The sequence below is a fragment of the Rattus norvegicus genome, chromosome 2, assembly GCF_036323735.1.
Source record: "Rattus norvegicus strain BN/NHsdMcwi chromosome 2, GRCr8, whole genome shotgun sequence".
Classification (NCBI taxonomy): domain Eukaryota; kingdom Metazoa; phylum Chordata; class Mammalia; order Rodentia; family Muridae; genus Rattus; species Rattus norvegicus.
In genome coordinates, this window is record NC_086020.1 from 199,015,177 (window position 1) to 199,034,808 (window position 19,632).

Below are 19,632 nucleotides of genomic sequence, written 5' to 3' on the forward strand. Positions count from 1 at the left end.
GCTTCTGTAGTTTTCCTAACAGTAGGTCTTCCGCGGTTTTATAGCTGTGTTAGGTAATAAAGGAGACATAAGCCAAGGCATGCTAAAAGTAGTTTATTTCTCATCTCCTTCACTGGCTTTGCCTAAAAATATATTGAATATAGTTTTCTTAAGCTAGAATTTTATGACTATTTTCACCTTTTTTACATAGGAAATTTACATTATTTTCAGTAAACAATGCAATCCACTATATTCTTGGGCGGGTATATAAAAAAGTCATTGTTAACTAGATCCTTAAAAAATGACCTCAGTAAGAAAGGACTGAATTCTAGTGTAGGATTCGTTTAAATTCCTAGTACACAAACCCTAGCCAAGGAATCTTAAGTCACCCAAGCAGAGTCTCAAGGTCGGGTAGGTTGAAGAAGCACCTTTCAGTCCCTTAGTACTTCAACATTTACACCCGGAAAACTTGGTGACTACTACGGTGCTGTGTAAGATGAGTTTCCCTGCAGTGTCCCGAGGGAACCTCCTTTTCTTTAGTAGGAAATACCACACCATCTTGTGGTTTGCTAGTTATTTCCCTGAATGCTTAAATTCCAACAGAGCATTATTTTGCAAAAGTTCCTTTAGTCCAAACTCACTGTCCCTGTTTGGATCTCTCTGTAGCAGAACTCTTTGTTCATCCATCCTTTTAGCTTGAGAGCGTAAAATGAGGCTAAAAAAGTCTTCGTCGGGGACAGTCGGCCCCTTTGTGGCAGCAGGTGGTGGAGCACATCTCTGATCATCTAACCTGGACCCCTAGAGATGGAGAGAAATTGAAACGTAATGGTCAGAAAGGAAAATGCCAAGCTCTCATCTGTCAGACCTGAAACTTGAAAGAATGAAAATACAGTAAATATTATGTAAAATGGGCTTCCTAAGTATATTACACTACCACGATTGGTCACAAATAATCCGACACTGAATCTTACTTATATAACATGTTTCTAGAATGGCCTAAGCCAGGGGCCAACAAATTATAATCTACTGCCTACGTTTGAAGCTGTTTGGACAAATGATTCAAATGGCAACCAGAAGGGTTTTTCTAACTATACAAAACAGATGTTCTCCAAGTCACTACCATCCTGATCACCCACTACCCCTTCAACCTTTATTTTCATCTGTCTCTTGCTTACACACTTGCCTCTGTCCACCAAGATGCACGGCCCTACAAAATCAAGAGCATCCTGATACCCCAATACCCCAAACTCCCTGTAACAAAGGCGTTTAATGGTGTTCTGAATGACAGACAAGAAAATAATGCCTGATCCACAAGTGAGCCCTGTGGGACAGTAGACCATGCCAGGAATCTTGGTACGGTTGACTGGTCCCCAGCACCCAGACATGGTAAGTGTGTCCCTCCTCCCTACTAGATTGCTGGCCTAGGACACGTGCCACACCTCTCACACAGGAGATGTGACCTGTGGTCATGTCACATAGACCAAAACAGTTCTCCATGCTAATGAGGTACCTAGAGAACCTGAGGGCTTAGCCAATAAGCTTCCCTTCCCTGAAAGAGGCATTTAATCTCTGATCCACTTTGAGAAGGTGGACCCATTTTCTACAATGAACAGTCAATAAATATATGGATAAACCGTCTCTTTCATCAAGATCTGCTGTGGGGAGCATGGAGAAATCCTTTGACTACCAAGCCACAGCCCAAGTCTCCTGCAGAAGGCCTCTCTGCTCCCAGCCAACCACTGCTAAGCTCAGGACTTTCACCAATGAAATAAGCTAGAGCTCCCATTTACTGGGCCGACTCTCATCACCCTCAGCCCAAAGGCTTCCAATTCTGTGCCCAATTCTTGATCCAGCAGCACCTGGATGTCCAGGAGTTTGGGAGCACTGGGTCCCAGCCGGCCTCTTCAAGGCCTAAGGACCCTGACACTTCATTTCCCAGCAGTGACCAGATGCTCAGGGAACCCAAGCTTCAGCCTCCTGCATTCTCAGCTGTGTTTCCCTCCCCTTGAGTGGCGTCTCAGCACTTCCCTGAAGCCCAGCGCCTGTCAGCAGCGCAGGGCTAGTCTACAGGATGGACTGAATGTGCACTTACCTGACACTTTACAAGGATGTCAAAGAAGTCCTCATCAGGCTCTTTCTTGTCATTTGTCATCAGGCGCTCAAGTACGGACTGATTGTTGCCTTCTGTCAGACGGAGCCCTGGCAAATTACTGAAGCTGGCCCTCTGGTCATCCAGACGGCGGCTCTGCGAGCTAGCAAGGAGATCTAAAAACTCATCGGTGTTGGGGGATACCACAGAAGCCGACGGTGCTAGGACAGGAAAGAGTAGCGCCTAAGTGTTACTAAGATGCCGAAAGGACGCCTGTTTGCACATAACCTATTTGCACCTTGCTTCCCTCTCCTGCAGGGGACTGCTGCTTTGTGGTCTCCCCAGCAGAGTGCTTCAGATTTATTTAGACCTCTTTGCCTTTGTCTAGTACTCTCTGAGGTATCGGGCTGGATTTCAGAACGTGAGTAAACGGTTGTTTTTCCTTCCATGCTGGATGGGAATCACTTAGTGAAGTAAAAAGACTGCCCTTAATCTGTGGTAGAAATCGTCTTACGGTAGAGATGTAACAATACAGTAAGATGCTCTAGACTTTAAGTCTCAGATATGAAATGTCTTATGATTTGATTATAGGATACAGACAGCGACCATGTCTTTGGGTGTGGGGCTGCGGATGAGGGCCTGCTGCTTGCTAGACAAAAGTTCTACCAGTTGGCAGCAGCCTCTCCTTCAGTCAGGGTTTCACGGACAGGCCAGGCTGGTCTCGAATTCACTTTAGTACCCCTGTCTCTGTGCCATGCTAGGTTTATGGGGCCTTTCACTGCATTTCCTATAACGGGAACTATAAGACACTACAGCACTAGAGAGAATATTAGAATTGGGGAAATCTCACAGCGGTGTCTGTTATCCCTGCACCTGGGAGGGGAAGCAAGAGGATCAGGAGGTCTACGCCAGCTTTGGCTACCTAATGAGCTAGACTGGGCTATGCCTCAGATACTGAGGTGAACCAACGTTGAAGGAGAGCAGGGACGGCTGCTTACCTTTCACCATCTTGGGGGTAGCAGAGGAAGCGGCCACGGACGCTGTCCGGTTCTCCTGTAAGTGGCACCTCTGGTCCTCCATCCTGCTGCTCTGAAGTCGCCTCAGTAAGTCAAAGAATCCCTCATCTCCGACCGCGTCCGAGCCGACTTTCTACAACAAAGGAAGCCTAGTGAGCTGAGCTGTTCCCCTTTGTCCTTAGGACATCAGTGACCTCCACGACGTGATCAGCACACGAGGTAATAAAAGGCAAAGGATACGGATTTAAAACATTGGCTTTTTATTTTAAGAAAGAATTTAAGTGGCAATATTGGTAATAAAATGCTCCCATGTCGACTCCATGAAAGCCACTTTTATTTATTTAACTGTTAATTTCTGTATTTTTTAGGCCAAAGAAATATATGTGAGGCATGGCTGGGATGCTCGTAAGTATACCTCAGCTTCTAGAGTGAAAAATGGAGAATTGCAGGGCTGGAGAGATGGCTCAATAGTTAAGAGCAGTGGCTGTTTCTCAAGAGGTCCTGAGTTCAATTCCCAGCACCTACATGGTGGCTCACAACTGTCTAACTGTAGCCCATGTGATCCGATGACCTCTTCTAGTGTGCAAATGTACACGCAGGCATAACGCCCATATACATAATAAATAAATCAATAAATCTTAAAAGCCTAATGGTGGGGCTGGAGAGATGGCTCAGCGGTTAAGAGCACAGACTGCTCTTCCAGAGGTCCTGAGTTCAAATCCCAGCAACCACATGGTGGCTCACAACCATCTGTAACAGGGATCCGATGCCCTCTTCTGGTGTGTCTGAAGACAGCTGCAGTGTATTCATATACATGAAATAAACATCTTTAAAAAAAAAAAAGCCTAATGGTGGTGTGCATTTAATATCCCAGTACTTGGGGGGCTAGAGCCAGGTGGATTTCTGAGTTTGAGGCCAATATGGTCAACAGAGTGAGTTCCAGAACAGCCAAGGCTACACAGAGAAACTGTTTCAAAAAACCAAACAAAAAACCCAACAAAACCAAAAATAAAAACAACAAAAAAGAAAGCATCAGTCTTTACAGGCAAAATACCGATGATCTTTTTGAACTCTGGTGGCCGTACAACTAGTTCTAAACACTGCTGGCCCCTCCAGTGGATCCGAGAAAGAGAAACAAAAGAGGAGGTCAATTCAAGCCTCTAATGCACAGGTCTAGATGAGGGATTAGGTATTAGATGAAGACTTGGTAGAGAGAATGTGAGAAATTCAAATCTAAAGAACAAAACGATCAACTGTGGCTAACACAGGAAGGACAATCTAGTGACACCTAGCTTTCTAGGTGGAGACAGGGCAGGGCATCCCACAAATGAGACAGGGGGAGAGAAGCTGACTGCAGATTTAAGCTGAACCTGATGCTGGAAATGAAGTGTGTAAGCTATAGTCAAACACGGTATCACCAAGACCTGGTTTTTGGTACAAAAAGCCTGTAATGTACAATTCTGAACATCAAAAGCACAGTGCGATGCCATGATGACCCTACCTGTGCTCCAGCCTGGTCCGCAGTAAGACCTTGTCTCAAAACAGCCCCCAAATGACAAACCCACAGGAGGTTTCATGAGTAGACAGCTTTGAGCCCCAGTTCTGCATCCCGGACCATCTATACCCAGCTGTTTTATTAGCCAAAAAGCATTGAAAAGACATGTCAAGGGGTATATGGTCATTAGTGAAATATTGATCATGATTACAGAACTCTTTAAGGTTACCTAGCTCTTCTCTGTACTGATAAACAGGATCAAAGTAAGTGGAAAAGAACATTCTTCACCAAGTACCATTTTCAGTCAAAGAAGGCCTTTCAAAAAAACAAAGACCTTCTGTTTTGTCTTTTTAATCAAAAAGTCAATGGTGTTTTTATTTCTGAGTAAGTTAAATTCAATAAACTGGTGGTGAGACCGGATAAACAGTTCTCTGCACCCAAATCCCGTGGGAGGGAGAGCTAAACCTTCAGAGAGGCAGACAAGCCTGGGAAACCAGAAGAGACTGCTCTCTGTACATACATCTCGGACGCCAGAGGAAAACACCAAAGGCCATCTGGAACCCTGGTGCACTGAAGCTCCCGGAAGGGGCGGCACAGGTCTTCCTGGTTGCTGCCGCCGCAGAGAGCCCGTGGAGCAAACTTGAGCCTCGGGACCACAGGTAAGACCAACTTGTCTGCTGCAAGTGACCTGCCTGGTGAACTCAAGACACAGGCCCACAGGAACAGCTGAAGACCTGTACAGAGGAAAAACTACACGCCCGAAAGCAGAACACTCTGTCCCCATAACTGGCTGAAAGAAAACAGGAAAACAGGTCTACAGCACTCCTGACACACAGGCTTATAGGGACAGTCTAGCCACTGTCAGAAATAGCAGAACAAAGTAACACTAGAGATAATCTGATGGCGAGAGGCAAGCGCAGGAACCCAAGCAACAGAAACCAAGACTACATGGCATCATCGGAGCCCAATTCTCCCACCAAAACAAACATGGAATGTCCAAACACACCAGAAAAGCAAGATCTAGTTTCAAAATCATATTTGATCATGACGCTGGAGGACTTCAAGAAAGACATAAAGAACTCCCTTAGAGAACAAGTAGAAGCCTACAGAGAGGAATCGCAAAAATGCCTGAAAGAATTCCAGGAAAACATAAATAAACAAGTAGAAGCCCATAGAGAGGAGACACAAAAATCCCTGAAAGAATATCAGGAAATCATAAATAAACAAGTAGAAGCCCATAGAGAGGAGTCACAAAAATCCCTGAAAGAATTCCAGGAAAACACAATCAAACAGTTGAAGGAATTAAAAATGGAAATAGAAGCAATCAAGAAAGAACACATGGAAACAACCCTGGATATAGAAAACCAAAAGAAGAGACAAGGAGCTGTAGATACAAGCTTCACCAACAGAATACAAGAGATGGAAGAGAGAATCTCAGGAGCAGAAGATTCCATAGAAATCATTGACTCAACTGTCAAAGATAATGTAAAGCAGAAAAAGCTACTGGTCCAAAACATACAGGAAATCCAGGACTCAATGAGAAGATCGAACCTAAGGATAATAGGTATAGAAGAGAGTGAAGACTCCCAGCTCAAAGGACCAGTAAATATCTTCAGCAAAATCATAGAAGAAAACTTCCCTAACCTAAAAAAAAGAGATACCCATAGACATACAAGAAGCCTACAGAACTCCAAATAGATTGGACCAGAAAAGAAACACCTCCCGTCACATAATAGTCAAAACACCAAACGCACAAAATAAAGAAAGAATATTAAAAGCAGTAAGGGAAAAAGGTCAAGTAACATATAAAGGCAGACCTATCAGAATCACACCAGACTTCTCGCCAGAAACTATGAAGGCCAGAAGATCCTGGACTGATGTCATACAGACCCTAAGAGAACACAAATGCCAGCCCAGGTTACTGTATCCTGCAAAACTCTCAATTAACATAGATGGAGAAACCAAGATATTCCATGACAAAACCAAATTTACACAATATCTTTCTACAAATCCAGCACTACAAAGGATAATAAATGGTAAAGCCCAACATAAGGAGGCAAGCTATACCCTAGAAGAAGCAAGAAACTAATCATCTTGGCAACAAAACAAAGAGAATGAAAGCACACAAACATAACCTCATATCCAAATATGAATATAACGGGAAGCAATAATCGCTATTCCTTAATATCTCTCAACATCAATGGCCTCAACTCCCCAATAAAAAGACATAGATTAACAAACTGGATACGCAATGAGGACCCTGCATTCTGCTGCCTACAGGAAACACACCTCAAAGACAAAGACAGACATTACCTCAGAGTGAAAGGCTGGAAAACAATTTTCCAAGCAAATGGTCAGAAGAAGCAAGCTGGAGTAGCCATTCTAATATCAAATAAAATCAATTTTCAACTAAAAGTCATCAAAAAAGATAAGGAAGGACACTTCATATTCATCAAAGGAAAAATCAACCAAGATGAACTCTCAATCCTAAATATCTATGCCCCAAATACAAGGGCACCTACATATGTAAAAGAAACCTTACTAAAGCTCAAAACACACATTGCACCTCACACAATAATAGTGGGAGATTTCAACACCCCACTCTCATCAATGGACAGATCATGGAAAGAGAAATTAAACAGAGATGTAGACAGACTAAGAGAAGTCATGAGCCAAATGGACTTAACGGATATTTATAGAACATTCTATCCTAAAGCAAAAGGATATACCTTCTTCTCAGCTCCTCATGGTACTTTCTCCAAAATTGACCATATAATTGGTCAAAAAACGGGCCTCAACAGGTACAGAAAGATAGAAATAATCCCATGCGTGCTATCGGACCACCACGGCCTAAAACTGGTCTTCAATAACAATCAAGGAAGAATGCCCACATATACTTGGAAATTGAACAATGCTCTACTCAATGATAACCTGGTCAAGGAAGAAATAAAGAAAGAAATTAAAAACTTTTTAGAATTTAATGAAAATGAAGGTACAACATACCCAAACTTATGGGACACAATGAAAGCTGTGCTAAGAGGAAAACTCATAGCGCTGAGTGCCTGCAGAAAGAAACAGGAAAGAGCATATGTCAGCAGCTTGACAGCACACCTAAAAGCTCTAGAGCAAAAAGAAGCAAATACACCCAGGAGGAGTAGAAGGCAGGAAATAATCAAACTCAGAGCGGAAATCAACCAAGTAGAAACAAAAAGGACCATAGAAAGAATCAACAGAACCAAAAGTTGGTTCTTTGAGAAAATCAACAAGATAGATAAACCCTTAGCCAGACTAACGAGAGGACACAGAGAGTGCGTCCAAATTAACAAAATCAGAAATGAAAAGGGAGACATAACTACAGATTCAGAGGAAATTCAAAAAATCATCAGATCTTACTATAAAAACCTATATTCAACAAAACTTGAAAATCTTCAGGAAATGGACAATTTCCTAGACAGATACCAGGTACCGAAGTTAAATCAGGAACAAATAAACCATTTAAACAACCCCATAACTCCTAAGGAAATAGAAGCAGTCATTAAAGGTCTCCCAACCAAAAAGAGCCCAGGTCCAGACGGGTTTAGTGCAGAATTCTATCAAACCTTCATAGAAGACCTCATACCAATATTATCCAAACTATTCCACAAAATTGAAACAGATGGATCACTACCCAATACCTTCTACGAAGCCACAATTACTCTTATACCTAAACCACACAAAGACACAACAAAGAAAGAGAACTTCAGACCAATTTCCCTTATGAATGTCGACGCAAAAATACTCAATAAAATTCTGGCAAACCGAATCCAAGAGCACATCAAAACCATCATCCAACATGATCAAGTAATCTTCATCCCAGGCATGCAGGGATGGTTTAATATACGCAAAACCATCAACGTGATCCATTATATAAACAAACTGAAAGAACAAAACCACATGATCATTTCATTAGACGCTGAGAAAGCATTTGACAAAATTCAACACCCCTTCATGATAAAAGTCCTGGAAAGAATAGGAATTCAAGGCCCATACCTGAACATAGTAAAAGCCATATACAGCAAACCAGTTGCTAACATTAAACTAAATGGAGAGAAACTTGAAGCAATCCCACTAAAATCAGGGACTAGACAAGGCTGCCCACTCTCTCCCTACTTATTCAATATAGTTCTTGAAGTTCTAGCCAGAGCAATCAGACAACAAAAGGAGGTCAAGGGGATACAGATCGGAAAAGAAGAAGTCAAAATATCACTATTTGCAGATGATATGATAGTATATTTAAGTGATCCCAAAAGTTCCACCAGAGAACTACTAAAGCTGATAAACAACTTCAGCAAAGTGGCTGGGTATAAAATAAACTCAAATAAATCAGTTGCCTTCCTCTATACAAAAGAGAAACAAGCCGAGAAAGAAATTAGGGAAACGACACCCTTCATAATAGACCCAAATAATATAAAGTACCTCGGTGTGACTTTAACCAAGCAAGTAAAAGATCTGTACAATAAGAACTTCAAGACACTGAAGAAGGAAATTGAAGAAGACCTCAGAAGATGGAAAGATCTCCCATGCTCATGGATTGGCAGGATTAATATAGTAAAAATGGCCATTTTACCAAAAGCAATCTACAGATTCAATGCAATCCCCATCAAAATACCAATCCAATTCTTCAAAGAGTTAGACAGAACAATTTGCAAATTCATCTGGAATAACAAAAAACCCAGGATAGCTAAAGCTATCCTCAACAATAAAAGGACTTCAGGGGGAATCACTATCCCTGAACTCAAGCAGTATTACAGAGCAATAGTGATAAAAACTGCATGGTATTGGTACAGAGACAGACAGATAGACCAATGGAATAGAATTGAAGACCCAGAAATGAACCCACACACCTATGGTCACTTGATTTTTGACAAAGGAGCCAAAACCATCCAATGGAAAAAAGATAGCATTTTCAGCAAATGGTGCTGGTTCAACTGGAGGGCAACATGTAGAAGAATGCAGATCGATCCATGCTTATCACCCTGTACAAAGCTTAAGTCCAAGTGGATCAAGGACCTCCACATCAAACCAGACACACTCAAACTAATAGAAGAAAAACTAGGGAAGCATCTGGAACACATGGGCACTGGAAAAAATTTCCTAAAGAAAACACCAATGGCTTACGCTCTAAGATCAAGAATCGACAAATGGGATCTCATAAAACTGCAAAGCTTCTGTAAGGCAAAGGACACTGTGGTTAGGACAAACGGTAACCAACAGATTGGGAAAAGATCTTTACCAATCCTACAACAGCTAGAGGCCTTATATCCAAAATATACAAAGAACTCAAGAAGTTAGACCGCAGGGAAACAAATAACCCTGTTAAAAAATGGGGTTCAGAGCTAAACAAAGAATTCACAGCTGAGGAATGCCGAATGGCTAAGAAACACCTAAAGAAATGTTCAACATCTTTAGTCATAAGGGAAATGCAAATCAAAACAACCCTGAGATTTCACCTCACACCAGTGAGAATGGCTAAGATCAAAAACTCAGGGGACAACAGATGCTGGCGAGGATGTGGAGAAAGAGGAACACTCCTCCATTGTTGGTGGGATTGCATACTGGTACAACCATTCTGGAAATCAGTCTGGAGGATCCTCAGAAAATTGGACATTGAACTGCCTGAGGATCCAGTTATACCTCTCTTGGGCATATACCCAAAAGATGCCCCAACATATAAAAAAGACACGTGCTCCACTATGTTCATTGCAGCCTTATTTATAATAGCCAGAAGCTGGAAAGAACCCAGATGCCCTTCAACAGAGGAATGGATACAGAAAATGTGGTACATCTACACAATGGAATATTACTCAGCTATCAAAAACAACGGCTTTATGAAATTCGTAGGCAAATGGTTGGAACTGGAAAATACCATCCTGAGTGAGCTAACCCAATCACAGAAAGACATACATGGTATGCACTCATTGATAAGTGGCTATTAGCCCAAATGCTTGAATTACCCTAGATGCCTAGAACAAATGAAACTCAAGACGGATGATCAAAATGTGAATGCTTCACTCCTTCTTTAAAAGGGGAACAAGAATACCCTTGGCAGGGAAGAGAGAGGCAAAGATTAAAACAGAGACTGAAGGAACACCCATTCAGAGCCTGCCCCACATGTGGCCCATACATATACAGCCACCCAATTAGACAAGATGGATGAAGCAAAGAAGTGCAGACCGACAGGAGCCGGATGTAGATCGCTCCTGAGAGACACAGCCAGGTTACAGCAAATACAGAGGCGAATGCCAGCAGCAAACCACTGAACTGAGAATAGGACCCCCGTTGAAGGAATCAGAGAAAGAACTGGAAGAGCTTGAAGGGGCTCGAGACCCCATGTGTACAACAATGCCAAGCAACCAGAGCTTCCAGGGACTAAGCCACTACCTAAAGACTATACATGGACTGACCCTGGACTCTGACCCCATAGGTAGCAATGAATATCCTAGTAAGAGCACCAGTGGAAGGGGAAGCCCTGGGTCCTGCTAAGACTGAACCCCCAGTGAACTAGACTGGTGGGGGGAGGGCGGCAATGGGGGGAGGGTTGGGAGGGGAACACCCATTAGGAAGGGGAGGGGGGAGGGGGATGTTTGCCCGGATACCGGGAAAGGGAATAACACTCGAAATGTATATAAGAAATACTCAAGTTAATAAAAAAAAAAATAATAAAATGTAAAAAATAAAAAAATAAAAAAATAAACTGGTGGTGTATTTTTGTGATAAGCTGAATAAAAAATATCCCCCACAGGCCACAGAGAGTGGCACTAGTAGGAGGCGTGGCTTGTTGGAGAACGACTGTCACTGTGTGGGCTGTGAGGTCTCAGGTGCTCAAGTCAGGCCAGTGGCTCACGGTTTTCCTGCTGACCACCCATCCAGATGCAGATCTCTCAGCTCCTCCTCCAGCACCAAGTCTGCCTGCGTGCGGCCATGCTCCCACCATGATGATGATGGACCTGTAGGCCAGCCACAACTAAATGTTTTCCTTTGAAGAGTTGCCAGGGTCACGGCATCTATTCACAGCAATAGAAACCCTGAGATAAATTTCTTAATATAAAAGTGGTTATGGCCAGGCAGTAGTGGTGCACCCCTTTAATCCCAGCACTGGGGAGGCAGAAGCAGGTGAAGCTTTGAGTCCGAGGCCAGCCTGGTCTAGAGCGAGTTCCAGGACAGCCAAGGCCACACAAACTGACTTGAGGGGTGGGAATGGGTGTGTGTGTGTGAAGGTTTCAATAATACGATGAAATAAAAGCTACCATGGCTGTCCTCTGAGAGGCCCAACAGCGGAAAGAGTCAGATGCAGATGTTTACACCCAACCACTGAACTGAAGCTGGGGACCCCTGTGGTTGAAGAAGGGAAAGGCTGGAAGAAGCTGAGGAGGAGGGCAACCCCATCAGAAGACCAGCAGCCTCAACTAACCTGGACCCCGGAGATCCCTCAGACACCAAGCCACCCACCAGGCCAAGCACACACCAGCTGGACCAAGGCCGTTGACACATATACAGCAGAGGACTGTCTGGTCTGGCCTCAGTGGGAGAAGACCCACCTAACCCTTGAGGATCGGGGAAGCCTGGTGGGGTGGGGGGACATCCTCTTGGAGACGGGAGGAGCTGGGGGAAGGTGGACCAGGAGGTGGATAATGACTGGACTATAAAAAAATAAAGGTGGGTTGGGGATTTAGCTCAGTGGTAGAGCGCTTGCCTAGCAAGCGCAAGGCCCTGGGTTCGGTCCCCAGCTCTGAAAAAAAGAAAAAAAAAAAAATAAAGGTAATTAAAAAAAAAAAAGCTGATGCTACCAATATTTTTTTCCTCCAAGATAGTGTCTGCTTAAAAATCCATGACGATAAAAAAAAAGATCCCCTGGCTTCTGCTTTCACAGGGTGAAACGGCGCTGGAGCATTGCCCTGGTCATTAAAAATAAATCCTTGAATCTGAAGTCAGTTTTTTCTGGCTTCAAACATGAGTTAGTCTTACTAGGAAACAACAGTAAAATAAATAGTACTTCTGCAGTGACTGAACACAGTTCTAATTACTGTCCAGAACAAGAACACCTTCTCTATGAACAGAAGAGGCCTAGCTGAGGAGCAGGGGAATCAGAGAGACACATTCTTTGACGAGTACACGCTATTTGCTCACCGACAACTGAGCGAATACGAGGAACTGAAGTACGATGCCTGGCCCTCACAGGCTCCAGACCGAAGCCTACCTTCTGGGCATGTGGAGCGCGGTGGTCGATGGGGTTGCTGGCGTGGTGGAGAGCCTTAGTGGAGGCGCTGCCGCTTTTGGACTTTTTCCCCTTCAGTCTGTTGACAAATAGGAGCTTTGCAGACGATTTGGCAATGCAAGGTTTCTGTTTAGCGAGAATTTCACTGTTCCAATTCGGGACCTATAGATTGAAAATGGAAAGCAAGACATTAAAAAAGCCACCTTCCCAGTGCTCACTGACTACTGGGACGGGACAGCCACGACCCCTGGAGAGGCTGTGTGTTGCTGCCGTTATCGTGTGTTTGGTGTTTAGGCAGCCTGACTGGACTCATCTGGCCCTGCGACCCTTCAGCCTCAGCTCCTTTCTCAGTGTAACTGCCCTGGCTGTCCTGGAGTTCAATGTGTAGACCGAGCTGACCTCGATCTCAGAGATCTGCCTGCCTCTACCTCCCTACAGCCAGGACTAAAGACGTGCACCACCATGCCTGGCTAGCCTCACAACCTTAATGATTCCATTCAACATATTCAACATTGTGCATCATAGGCATATGTGATACAAACAGAAAAACAACGTTTACCCACATCCTTTAAACTATATATTTTGAATGGTCAGGGAAGATAATGTATTATTCTGAATCTGAATCAAATAAAAACCTGTTACAGTTAGAATCTTGTAAACTCTCAGTAGACGAATCGGGCGGATTGGTTTAAGTCAGGTGCAATGGCTGCTACTCAGAACGGGAGGACTGCACATTCAACCTCAGCCATACACAGCCTGCCACTGGGCGAGGGCAGTCCATGATACACTCTATGCTTGAGTGTGAACTCATCACAGATGGTTCATGGCAGCTATGTGTACCACTGGGAACCATGGAACTCCCCCTAATCAAGACACAGAACAGCTCCACCAATCTAGGAGAGTCCCCCATGAGGTACAAACCAGCAGGCTAGTCCCTGCTCCAAGGCTGACTCCAAGGCTGACAGGAGTGAGGTGCGTAGCCAGCAAGTCAGGCACAGTCACAGGGGAAATCACTTGCTAGAGGGAACTTTGTGGTCTGCCTGTTGGTTTGTTTGAGACACGGCCTCTCTGTGTAGCTCCATGGTCTTATTTTATGAGTAGGAAAAAAATGGCCTGGATTTAAGAACATAAAACTATACCTCAAAATCCATTCTAATAAAATAAAGAAATGTTCAAGGGGAATTGTGCCTTAAAAAATCTGAGGGAAAGTTATTTCTAATCAAGAATTCCTTCTTTTAAAGAGATAAAGGAGGAGACTCTTTTGGGAAGAAAGGGCTCAGCAGGAGTGGGAGGAGAAAGGGAAGAGATGTGATGAATATGACCCAAATACACGATATGCAGGCATAAGCAATCAAAGAATAAAAGTTATTTTTGTTGTTCAGTATTTTTGTTGGTGTGTGTGTGTGTGTGTGTGTGTGTGTGTGTGTGTGTGTGTACACCCAGTATCTCAAACATTCTCTATCTACATGCCTAAGCCAAGAATCTAAAGTCAGCAAACTCTGATCAGTCAAATGAGAGAGCAGGAAGAGGCACGCTCACACTTCCAATAGGAGACATCAGAGCCTCTCTTCTCTTGCACTGTACCCGCTTCCCCAGGAAGCACCTTACCCCAGCAAGAATAGTGAAATAATTGTCAACTTGGGGGCTGGTGAGATGGCTCAGAGGTTAAGAGCACTGATTGCTCTTCCAGAGGTCCTGAGTTCAATTCCCAGCAACCACATGGTGACTCACAACCATCTATAATGGGATCTGATGCCCTCTTCTGGTGTGTCTGAAGAAAGTAACAGTGCACTCATATAAATAAATCTTTTTTAAAACTTAACTGTTAACTTTATTATGAAGAAGGAAAAAAAAAAAACCACCACATGACTAATTCTTTCAGGTCTGGCAAGATGGTTCAGCAGATAAGTGTTATGCTTGCTATGCAAGCCTGAAGACCTGAGTTTAATCCTGCATTCGAAGAGAACTGACTCCTGAAAACTGTCCTCTGACATCCACCAAAGCTTGGTCTCAGACAGACAGACAGACAGACAGACAGACAGACAGACAGACACACACACACACACACACACACACACACACACACACACAGAGCCAGTAGTAGTGCATATCTGTAATTCCAGACTGGGTAGGGGTGTGTTATGGGGTGGGATGGACACATGAGAATCAATGAGAAGCTTGTGAGCCAGCTAGCTTAGGATATTCTGTGCAGAAGAGGGAGGGAGGGAGAGAGGAAGAGACACTGTCTCAAAAAGCAAGGGGGGGCTAAATGTGGCTCAGTGGGTAAAGCTGTTTGCTGCCAAGGCTAATGACCCTGGAGCCCACAGGAGGGAGAGAAAGCCAGCTCCCACAAGCTGTCCTCTGACTTCTGCCTGTGCACCTCCTGCCACACATAAATGTTTTCTTTATTAAAAGCTGGAACAGACTTGACTCCTTGAAGTTGCTCTCTGACATCCACACGTGGCCTGGGGATGCACGTATACGCACGTGCACACACATGTTCACACACAGCTCTGCAAATGATCTTGCTATGTAGCTGAAAGATGCATTCAATTAAAACCTTTTTCTTTTAACAAGGGAAAATGTTCAGACAATTCAAAATAGCATATAAAATATTTCTAACCTATTCCAAATAATACCCTGCAGAGTCAGGAACTGTAACTTTTCTTATGTACGTCTCCAGGAGTGCTACATGAGCCTATACAGAGTATATGCTTGATCGTTACTAAGCACACGACAGCATGCTATTCTCATCCCCTTGGCACTGGGTTTTTTCTGGCTCTTTTAAAAAGCAATCTTTTAAGTGATGTCCACAGAGGACAAGGCTTAAACGCTTTTACTTAACAGTTCCCGGAATGTGAAAGCTGAGACTGCCGACCTTTTCTGGTGTTAACTTCATAAGTTCCATGTTCTCCATACTATGTCTTCGTCCCAGTTTGGTGCCTGCACCTTTGTTAAAAACAAAACAAAACAAAACACAAATTAATTCAGACAAACCAGGGAACCCTTCAGGACGCACAGCTGGCATTGCCACAGGATCCTCTTCTAACATTTGATTCCCAAATGCACATGGAAAGAGCACTCACTTTTCGAGTCATTATTTTCCACAGTTCATGAAAACATTCCTTCTAAAATGCTTTGATGTTAAAAGACGCCTTTTGGTTGCAAAGTAACCACTGGTTACTCAGATTCCCCTTGATTTAGAAAAGGCATTTTATAATCACTGCTTTATATTATCCATGTAGCCTCAGAGAAACCCAAACATATGTGGTCGAAGTGAGTAAGCCCATGGGAAAGCTACTGGGCTTCAATCTTGAGGGGACTGAAAATAACTCCCTTGCTCTCTCTACACAGCTTCTTCTAAGTTTCCCATTTCCAGACAGGCTCTCTGTTAGTCAGGACACAAGTCGAATAAAAGCAAAGTTTCTCAAAGATGGCTTTTCAGTAAGATTGTTAAATATTAATTACAGAGTTTCTGTGACCGCAATCCTTTAAAAAGTAAGCAGCATTTTTTTCTAGACATTTACATGTATGGGTGTCATATCTGTATGAATGTCTGTACCACATGCATGTCTGGTGCCCAAGGAGGCCAGAAAAGGGTATCTGGTTCCCCTGGAACTAGAGTTACAGATGGCTGTGAGCCACCTTTTGGTACTGGAAACTGAACTCAGTCCTCTAGTACAGCGGTCAGTGCTCGTGATCACTGAGACGCTTCTCCAGCCCCTGAGCTTCAAACGACCGAGACGACCGCTCAGATGGCTAAGTCTGGAGGACCAAAATTCCAAGCCAGTCGAGTGTACAGTGAGTTCAAGAACAGGTTGGGCTACACAGCAAGACTTTGTTAAAAACAAACAGCAAAGCCCCACCTCCGACCAAAGGCATAATATAAAGGATGCCTGATGCCCACCGGCCAGCTTTAAAACGTGGCCAGGATATGAACCCCCTTGTGCAAGCCCCACACATATAAATTCCATCGTTGTTGGGGTATCATGTCTTTCCCAGCACTGGAGATCCTAGACCCGGCCCACGCTAGGTAAGCGTCCTCATCAATGGAGGCATGGCCCAGCACAGGCCTTGTGTCTTGGGTACATCTGATCCAGTATTAACACAGCTCTCCTTTGGGCTAGGTTTTGTGTGATGAATCTTTCTCGTCCTTTTATTTCTGTCTTACAGTCCCTGAGATGAAAGCTTGTGTGTCTGACGGCACTGTGCATCATCAGGAGCGATGGTGCTGCGGTCCTCAAACAAAGCTGCAGTGGCATCCGGCGCTCTCCATTAAACCCAACTGCTTTAAAATAACGTTCCTGATCTGTTTGGTTTTGAACCTACATTCATGAGTGAAGCTGGTCTCAGTTATCTGTCTTGTGCTCTTGATATAAAAACGATTCATTCAGCAGGAACTGTTTACTGAATCTGGATCTTACCGCAGGTGAATGGAGGATACGCTCATGGTCGGGCAGCTGTGTGTGGGGGGCAGCTTCGGATCAGCAGAAAGCTCTACCTACAGGCCACAGCTGGTGCACTGTTTGGCTCTGTGTTTGCTATGCTAGGCACGTTGACTGCATTTTGACCAACTCAGAACAGGCTCGTGGCGGAGACAGCATAACCTCAGATGGTAAGGACAGCTGTAGGCATTCATGTTTTCTAGGGGGAAGATTTTGGGGGTGGATGGGTAGATATTTAAGACACGGTTTCTCTGTGTAGCCCTGGCTGTCCTAGAACTGTGGATCAGGCTAGCCTTGAACTTAGAGATCTGCCTGGCTCTGCCTCCGGAGTGCTGGGCTTATTAAAGGCGTGTAGCACCACCACCCAGCAAGGGAAGACTTTTAATTACTGACCTAATTTCTTTATGGTTGGTTATGATTCTAGAAATTGGAATTTCCCCCAGGTTTTGAAATAGATTGTCCTAAAATTATTCTGAGCTCTCACCTGTTCAGTCTGCACAGCCACTGTTATGCCCCTTCTCTCTCTTTCACTTTCTCTTTCTTTTTTTTTTTAAGCTTTTATTTTATTTATTTTTTCTTTTTCATTTTTTTTTATTTAGAGAATACTTTATTAGTTTTTGTAATCAAACCCACGTAGATAAGACCTTACATATTTAATACAGTGTGTTACCCCTGTACAAATGGAAAAAACTTAAGTTCAACATTTCTAGACCAATATGGCTGTTAGTTTCTGTACAGTGCCAACTCAACACAGTAAACGGGGATACTTTTTTCGAAAGTTGACAGCACAGGTAAAGTTTCAAAAAATTCAAATTATATATCTGTATATATATATTTATATTTATATAACAAGACCAATAATAGCAGTGTGTTATGCATCAACAGCAGCAACAGCTTTTCCAGGTTCTGCAGTCATCTGAACAAAACTGTAGAGACATCCAGCACACTCCATTAAAAAAAAAAAAGTAAAAAAAACAAAACCCGAGAAAACAGCACAGTTCTGTTACTCTTGTGGTACCTGGCACCATTTTTTTTTTTAAATTAGCTTCTCAATCATCATCTGGAAAGAAAACATTCTGAGCAACATCATTAAAAACAGCTCTGATAAAGCACGGTCACTACTACGTATCATAAAGCAGGTACAAGCTATTTTACATCCACAGAGGTATGATACAGTACTGTCCTACATCTATAATACTAGAGGATACAATTTAAAAGGCATTATTTGAGACTTGATTCTACTTTTCCAGCAGAGGGCCCAAAGGATGGTGTGACACAGCTTTGTAAAGAAACATACTCTAGACAGGATTTCCTTTCACTAGTGGCACACTTCTAAGGATTCATTCTCTCCATGAATGTCAGCTAAAACCGTTATTAAAAAAAATGAAATATCCCTAGAACAAAACCGTATAACCACCGGATTCACATGAAGATGACCTAGTGGAGACAAGCTGGACCTCACCTTACCAACAAGCTATCAAATCTGTTATGTTTAAACAGTGAGACCTCCAAGGAAGGAGATGCCAAGTAGTGCTTCAAAGCTTCGGACCACAATCAAACACAGCACCCTTTTCAACAGAAGCAGAAGCTCATCTGAATATGCTCATGGATGCTGACATCAACATTTAATCATCTCCTCACTCATCCAGGAAGAGGGGGAGATCAGTTACTACTGTACTTTAATGTGTTCAACCAAATCACCATATTACAAAAATAGCAAGCTGCCATAATAAAAAATAAGGCTCCTCTATCCAGCACCAGATAGCATCATTTTACTTTCAAGCCTAGAAATTGCACACTTGTATATAAACCAACCGAAGATGAGGATTGAGAGTTCATCTTGGTGGATTTTTCCTTTGATGAATATGAAGTGTCCTTCCTTATCTTTTTTGATGACTTTTAATTGAAAATTGATTTTATTTGATATTAGAATGGCTACTCCAGCTTGCTTCTTCTGACCATTTGCTTGGAAAGTTGTTTTCCAGCCTTTCACTCTGAGGTAGTGTCTGTCTTTGTCTCTGAGGTGTGTTTCCTGTAGGCAGCAGAATGCAGGGTCCTCATTGCGTATCCAGTTTGTTAATCTATGTCTTTTTATTGGGGAGTTGAGGCCATTGATATTGAGAGATATTAAGGAATAGTGATTATTGCTTCCTGTTATATTCATATTTGGATGTGAGGTTATGTTTGTGTGCTTTCATTCTCCTTGTTTTGTTGCCAAGACGATTAGTTTCTTGCTTCTTCTAGGGTATAGCTTGCCTCCTTATGTTGGGCTTTACCCTTTATTATCCTTTGTAGTGCTGGATTTGTAGAAAGATATTGTGTAAATTTGGTTTTGTCATGGAATATCTTGGTTT

At 43.1% G+C, this 19,632-nt stretch overlaps 1 protein-coding gene across 5 annotated transcripts in view; it reads right to left on the bottom strand.

Annotated features, from left to right (window-relative positions):
- Nucleotides 1–73: 73 nt before the first annotated feature.
- Gpsm2 (G-protein signaling modulator 2) overlaps nucleotides 74–19,632 on the bottom strand; it is a 48,539-nt gene continuing 28,980 nt past the window's right edge. For 4 of the 5 annotated variants that reach the window (XM_008761411.3, XM_008761409.3, XM_039102710.2 and 1 more), the window contains 5 exons: nucleotides 15,712–15,782; nucleotides 12,816–12,995; nucleotides 3,067–3,217; nucleotides 2,072–2,289; nucleotides 79–777 (listed from right to left, as the gene is read on the bottom strand). In XM_008761411.3, coding sequence (XP_008759633.1) covers nucleotides 553–777; nucleotides 2,072–2,289; nucleotides 3,067–3,217; nucleotides 12,816–12,995; nucleotides 15,712–15,782 — 845 coding nt within the window. In that variant the 3' untranslated portion in view covers nucleotides 79–552. Of the gene's footprint in view, nucleotides 778–2,071; nucleotides 2,290–3,066; nucleotides 3,218–12,815; nucleotides 12,996–15,711; nucleotides 15,783–19,632 lie in introns of all 5 variants that reach the window. The other variant, NM_001191962.1, reaches the window with a different exon arrangement.